Raw genomic sequence first — 6,257 nt, 5'->3', positions numbered from 1 at the left:
GAGGGGGGGGGGTGCTGATCTGTATAAGACGACGAGTAATAGTAACAAACTTCTTGCTATCAAGCTTCCCTTTTTTTTTCCATAGGTATAAACTATTTTCTATTCTGTAATAAACAATGTGTCGGTGTTGCATTCCTCTTGTTTTATTATGTATGATTAATGATAACGGCACTTTCCTTGACTCATATTAATGTTTACTATAGGACACATCTTTCAGCCAGCCTGTCTTTATCATGATTGAGCCAGACACCGTCCAAAAAGTGTTTAAACATTCTAATTGTAGTATGGCCGTATTACATTTTTTCTTGGTCTCAGCCTGTGTATTTGTAAGGTAGCTTATATTTATCCAGCTGCTGCTCGCTGTGGTATTAATAAATCTCGTTGGTTCCTTTCAGAGCTGGTGCACATTGCTATAAAGAGAGGACTCGATTGCAACTCCGGCTTTACCCTTGGGAAAACTGGCAATTTTATCCCACATCTGGATTTAGCAAGTCCAGGCTGCACAAGAAGAAGAAACGAAGAAAGCGTCCGGCTGTGGTAGCTCCGTCTGCCGTTCATTGACTCCATTCCCGGCAGCAATCTCGAGATCGAGGGTCACCTCCAGGCTCCACCTCCACTTACTCTGAACTTCTGAAGACAAGACGGGTGCACACCGGGAAGAAGCCACGCTATGCACCTCAGGCGACGGACGTAAGCTGGCAATGTTTGCTACGTGGCTCTTTACACTTCACACTGGATGGCGGGGCGAGAAGCGGCCAGCTGTACTGTCAGCTGATCCCAGACCGAGTCCCAGCCAGGCAGGCGGCAGCCATTGAGCCAGCCCCCGTAAAGGTGGCGTGTGTATCCCTGCTCCGTCATGTTTTCCGCCTTTTTCGCCGCCTCAGCTGTCATGCAGCTCCCTGACTCGCCACACAGGGAGGCAGTGCACCCATCTCACGTAATAAAGGTCATGTGTGTGTGTGTGTGTGTGTGTGCAGTGAAACAGTTCATGAAATTTTGTAATGAAGAAAAGATGAAATGATTGAATTGTAAGATGTACGTACAGATTCTCAGTTTTCTCTGAACTTTGTGTCTGTCAAAGACTAATGTGTTCAATCTGTGTTGTATTGATTTCTTTGTGAAGGCATCTCTGTCTGAGGAGGTCGAGAGATGAGAGGCTGATTTGTATTTATTTGTGAGGTGTTGGTGAGTGCAGTTTGTGAACGGTGGTGTTTATATGTGTAAGGAGGGATGATTGGCCGAGTTGTATGTACATGTTCCCTGGGTGTTGTTGAGTGCATTGAGGGTTTGCGTTTGCCCGACAGGACGTGCTGCACCGGTGGCGTGGCGTCGAGGGAAGTGCCTCTTTGTATCCCTGCCCAGCACTTTATTGAACACATGAAGGTGCTCCAGAGTTTCAAGAAGGAGTGGCACACACACTTTGCTGCACTCCAAGTAAGGCAAACAAGTTGTCAAGTAGTAGTTATTTTGACATTGTTGCAAATAGTGTAACTTTGCTGGGCTGCGTTTTTATATACCTTCCTGTACCACAAATGTGATTACAAATGAGTAGTTTTGACAATTTCAGATTGATAAGATGAAGGTAAATGATTGCTAAACATAAACTTTTGTTGACTCCTTTCTTTTTGTTGCAGGCTTTTGGAGGTACAGCAGCACACTGCACACTACTTTCATAAATGTGTGTGCAGAGTGCAAGACAGAGAGGGGCAAGGATGGAGGATGCTTCAACATTCACAGCATCATTGGTTCATTCTTTCTTTTTTGTGGAAAATAGTGGACACAGTTTTAACCGAATGATTATATGTCATCATTCATAGTCATAGATTTCTTGACTTAACATTGTGTTGACCTTTGTGCATCAGATCACTTCATTACATGTAAATGTATATTTAGTTACAAGGAGTAATGGTTTATGAACATTTTTAAGTATAAAAAGTGACTTATAAGAGATCTTGCATTATGAAGATTTGTTCTTTTATTATTTTTTTTGTTATATAAGACAAATGTATAGATGGCAATGATAGGTGGGATGAAGTAGACCTGTTCGTACAGGGACTGGTACCATGTATGTGCAGGCCTCATGGTCCCTCTTGCAACTTTCCTCGTTTTGTTTCTCTAATAGTTTTGTAAGTTGAAAATATTCCCAAAGTAATGTAATACTCGAAAAAATTGTCCCAAGTTGAAAATTGCTTAATAAGTTGAAAATGTTAAAGTTGTTGAAAATTGTAAAAAAAATTCAGTTGAAAATGTTTGTTGTCGAACATTGTAAAAATTCTCGAAGTCAAAAATTGTAAAAGTTTTCGAAAACTATTTTTTGTCGAAAATTGTAAAAATTTTCTAAGTTGAAAATTTAAAAATTTTCTAAGTTGAAAATTTTTCTGAGTCGAAAATTGTAAAAATTTTCTAAGTCGAAAATTTGGTTTGTCTAAAATTGTAAAAAAAAAATTCTACAAATTTTTTGGTAGAGTTTTCAGATTTTACACAAAAAAATGTTTGTACAACTTGCTATTCCTCTGTGAAAAATATTCTAAGTTGAAATATTCCTCTGTAAAAATTATTCTAAGTTGAAAATTTTGGTAGAGTTTTCAGATTTTACACAAAAAAAATGTGTTTGTACAAATCTTGCTATTCCTCTGTAAAAATATTCTAAGTTGAAAATTTTTGTAGAGTTTTCAGACTTTTACACAAAATGTGTTTGTTGATTGAATAAAAGGGAAGGAAGGGAGACACTTCATTGTATTTTTAACCCAAATATACATGTGGTCTTTCTCCGGAGACTCTTCGGAGTATTTATGACTTAGTACAGTTTTTTGGGCAGTTTTGCATGGATTTTCAGCATTTTTTGGCCATTTTTGGGCAGTTTTACAGGGATTTTTCAGTTTTTTGGTACTTTTCAGCCGTTTTGTAGCTATTTTTTGCTACTGAAACCGGTTTTGTAGCTATTTTTCGCTACTTTTCAGTTGTTTTAAGAGGGATGGAGGTATTTTACTGCCATTTTACCTGATTTCGCTACTTTTCCGTTTGTTTTTCCGTTTGTTTAAGAGGCATTTTATTTCACTGCCATTTTGCCTGATAGCAGCTTGAGCCAAATTAAGCATCATCCTTGGGCTTTTTTTTTTTTTTTATTCGCATTGTAATTTACAGCTTCAATGAAAGGCTTCTTTTTCATGTTAAAAACGAACTTTTTTTGTGGGCGTAATAGGGTCTAGTTAGCCCGGTTAGGTTAAGACTCCAGATTAGATTATGTATCTTAAGTATACCTTAAAAGAAAAGGATTTCTCGAAAGTATCGATAACAATTTTCTTAATCGATTTATTATTAAGTAGTAACACCAGACATAGGGGTACATTACAGAACATGGAAGGAAAAATCATTACACTTATGCGAGTACATTCACATTAGATGGAAAGAATAACATTACACGAGTGATTGGCAACATTTATTGGTTAAGTTAGATAAAGCGAGGAAGTTCTGTCCTCCATCCCTGGATGGCACCGCCTGTGGTCAGGGCAGGGTCCTATTCCTCTATGGAAGGTGCAGCGAGGCAATACCCTCCTTCCCTGGATGGCACCACGTGTTACCAGGACAGCTGGTGCGGAGCAGGATCCAATTCCTCCGTAGAAGGTGCAGCGAGGCAGTGTGTCCTTCCTCCCTGGATGGCACCAGGTGTCAGGACACAGCGAGTGCGAGGCAGGGTCCGATTCCTCCGTAGAAGGTGCAGCGAGGCTGTGTCCTCCCTCTGTGGATGGTAGCTCGTGTTGTCAGGGCAGTTGGTGTAAGGCAGGGTCCAATTCCTCCGTGGAAGGTGCAGCGAGGCAATGTGTCCTCGCTGAACGGGGGTTAGGACACGCTGGTTTGTTCTCCCTTCAGTAGTGGCAGGACCTGTAACAAATTTTACCTTTACACTTTCATCATGAACAACCTTGTCCTCAAATGTGGGCTAGGCGAGTAAGGTAAGGAGGAAAGAGGCGAGGAGGAAAGAGGCGAGGAGGAAAGAGGTGAGCAGGAAAGAGGTGAAGAGAGGAGAGAGGAGAGGTGAGGTGAGGTCCCTGTCAAATGCTTAGGGCATTCCACTTTATCCACCACTACGGAACATTAATGTTATCTACAAACCTCAATTCCTTTAAAAAAAAAAAAAAACAGCGGTATCCCTCATTCTAGAATAATTACGAACCTTACGAGCTTTGCTTCTATCACCCTCGCTGCATTGCCGTTAACACCTAGACAGAACAATTCTTGATAACCTACGCCTCCAGTGACCAATTTGAAACGAACCAACCCCTACCATTACCGGACTGCACGTCTCCATCGTCTGCGTCCTCTTCTGAAAAGGCAGACCTGGAGATGGACTGCAGATGAGAAAGAATACAATGGAAAGCCAAACCGCAATAGACCTCTTGGTCCTTTCGAGGTGGTTTGGTAACTACTAACTGGCTACAGATAAGAGACAGGACAGGAAAGGAGAAGGCTCCTCCCCACCCACCACTCCCTCCAGCTTACGCTGGCGTGGAAAAATTTGGAAAAGTACCATGCAGTATAGAAAAACTTGCTTTTACTTTATTGGTTAGTCTTGTGACAGTGTCGAAAGCTTTCTGGAAATCAAGATAAATGCTTTTGTCTCGTCATACGAGTTAAAAACTTCATAAAAGGTCTATTAAATTTGTTAGGCAGGATCGCTCATTTCTGAAACCGTGTTGTGAATCTATTTTATTCTTCTAAAAATTGGACAATCTCACCTCTGATTATCGTTTCCATCAGTTTGTACACTACTGATGTAAGACGGATTGGTTCGTAATTTGCTGGGAGTGATTTATTTTCTTTCTTGAAAATGGGCGGGACATTTGCTAGCTTCCACTCCTGCGGGACTTTCCCTGCTAATAGTTTTTTTTTTTTTTTAATATAATTGCAAGTGGTTTCACGAGCTCGTTTTTCGCTTCTTTGAGGAACCTTGGTGATATCTCGTCTGGTCCAGGCGTTTTGTTTACGTTCATGCTGTTCATGACTGAGGATTTCATTTTCTGTAATCATGAAGTCTGGCAGTGTTGTGCCTTGTGTCTGAGGCTCTGGCATGGACAGGCTGTTCTGGACATCTTCAGTCATGAAGACTAAAGAATCTAATTAGGACGTTTGCCATTTCAACTTGGTTACCTATTTGGTTTCCGTTTTCCGTTATCAGTGGATCAATTGTTGAAGCTAACTAAAACTCTCTTGCATTTTACATAACTGAAATTCGTTTGGGTTCGTTTTACAGCAATTCCTTTGGATTCGTTTTACAGGAGTTTGCGAGCTGAGCTTCTACAGATTTGTTTGCTGCTTTTTTTCTGCTTTTTTGCTTGTCTACGCAATCTGTTGTGCTCTCTAATTTATTACTATGTGTTAATTAATTTTTTCTATGCTTCTTTACTAGAAGACCGCTTCTAATTTCATTATTCCACCATTTCGGTTTGGTGTTTAGTATTTTTCTTCGGTTTCTTAGGAGGTGGAGGGGGAGGAGAGGGAGGGGGAGGAGGAGGATGCCGGGGCTTATCAAGACGCTTGGGCGAATACAAGTCGGAATCGAGCGCCGCTGTAGCGGAGGAGTTACCTCGGGTAAACAGATGTGGCTCTACCAAGGCTCTACCTACGCAGATGTAGGGACGCCGGTGCCAGACTTGTGGCGGGACGCGCTCCTTCTCCTGACGGACGCCCGAGACTTTTTGCCTCATGTTTAGGGGGTGGCCGGCATGACCCGATCTTCTCCCTTGTTGTATACACTGCTGCAACAATAAAGTTCTGTCATTAATCAAGAAACATACTTCACCTGCCATGTTAAGTCATTCTTTATGCCACATCTATGACCTTTTCTATGATAAAGGCACAAATTGAACAGTATGATCAGTTACTAGCCTCAAATTAAATGGAACAGCGTATATTACTTAAGGACTTGACTAGCGTGTAGTGCTTTACCTAGCATGTAACAGCCTTACTCGCATTCAGAATCATTACTTATTAAACCCTCACAAACTAGCATGTGGTGCTGTATCTAGCATGTAACAGCCTTACTCACATTCAGAAACCTTGCTTATTAACCATGCACACCAAATATGAGGTGCCGTGACGTTCCAGCACTAACACTTCTTTGATGCTTTACATTTAGTGGTACACTGGTTCACAGCACATACGAAACTGGGACCGAAACGTCACGATTTCACCCAACCTGATGCACCTATTCCCAACACTAAAGTCACGCGCTCGAAAAAGGTGCCGAATCCAAGGGG

The 6,257-nt window shown here is 41.4% G+C and overlaps 1 protein-coding gene and 1 long non-coding RNA gene across 4 annotated transcripts; one reads left to right on the top strand and one right to left on the bottom strand.

Moving 5' to 3' along the window:
• The first annotated feature begins 358 nt into the window (after positions 1-358).
• On the top strand, positions 359-2,383 carry LOC123509784. The gene is made up of 3 exons (XR_006676282.1): positions 359-937; positions 1,305-1,434; positions 1,635-2,383. It is a non-coding gene; the product is annotated as an uncharacterized LOC123509784 (long non-coding RNA).
• A 909-nt stretch (positions 2,384-3,292) lies between these two features.
• Positions 3,293-6,206, bottom strand: LOC123509782. Of its 3 annotated transcripts, none has more exons than XR_006676280.1 (2): positions 5,625-6,206; positions 3,293-3,882 (listed from the first exon to the last, which is right to left on the bottom strand). XR_006676280.1 is itself a non-coding variant. In XM_045264324.1 (2 exons), the coding sequence occupies exons 1-2, from the start codon at positions 5,703-5,705 to the stop codon at positions 3,578-3,580; spliced, it is 426 nt and encodes a 141-aa protein (XP_045120259.1). In that variant the 5' UTR covers positions 5,706-5,780; the 3' UTR covers positions 3,293-3,577. The 3 variants fall into 3 exon arrangements, 2 of the variants coding, with proteins under 2 accessions (XP_045120259.1, XP_045120260.1); XM_045264324.1 differs by having other exon boundaries at positions 5,585-5,780; XM_045264325.1 differs by having other exon boundaries at positions 5,621-5,780.
• Positions 6,207-6,257: the final 51 nt, after the last annotated feature.

This window comes from Portunus trituberculatus, chromosome 27 (assembly GCF_017591435.1).
Source record: "Portunus trituberculatus isolate SZX2019 chromosome 27, ASM1759143v1, whole genome shotgun sequence".
Taxonomy (NCBI): Eukaryota; Metazoa; Arthropoda; class Malacostraca; order Decapoda; family Portunidae; genus Portunus; species Portunus trituberculatus.
Note: the sequence above shows the minus strand (reverse complement) of the source record. Positions and strands in the feature narration are given on the sequence as shown.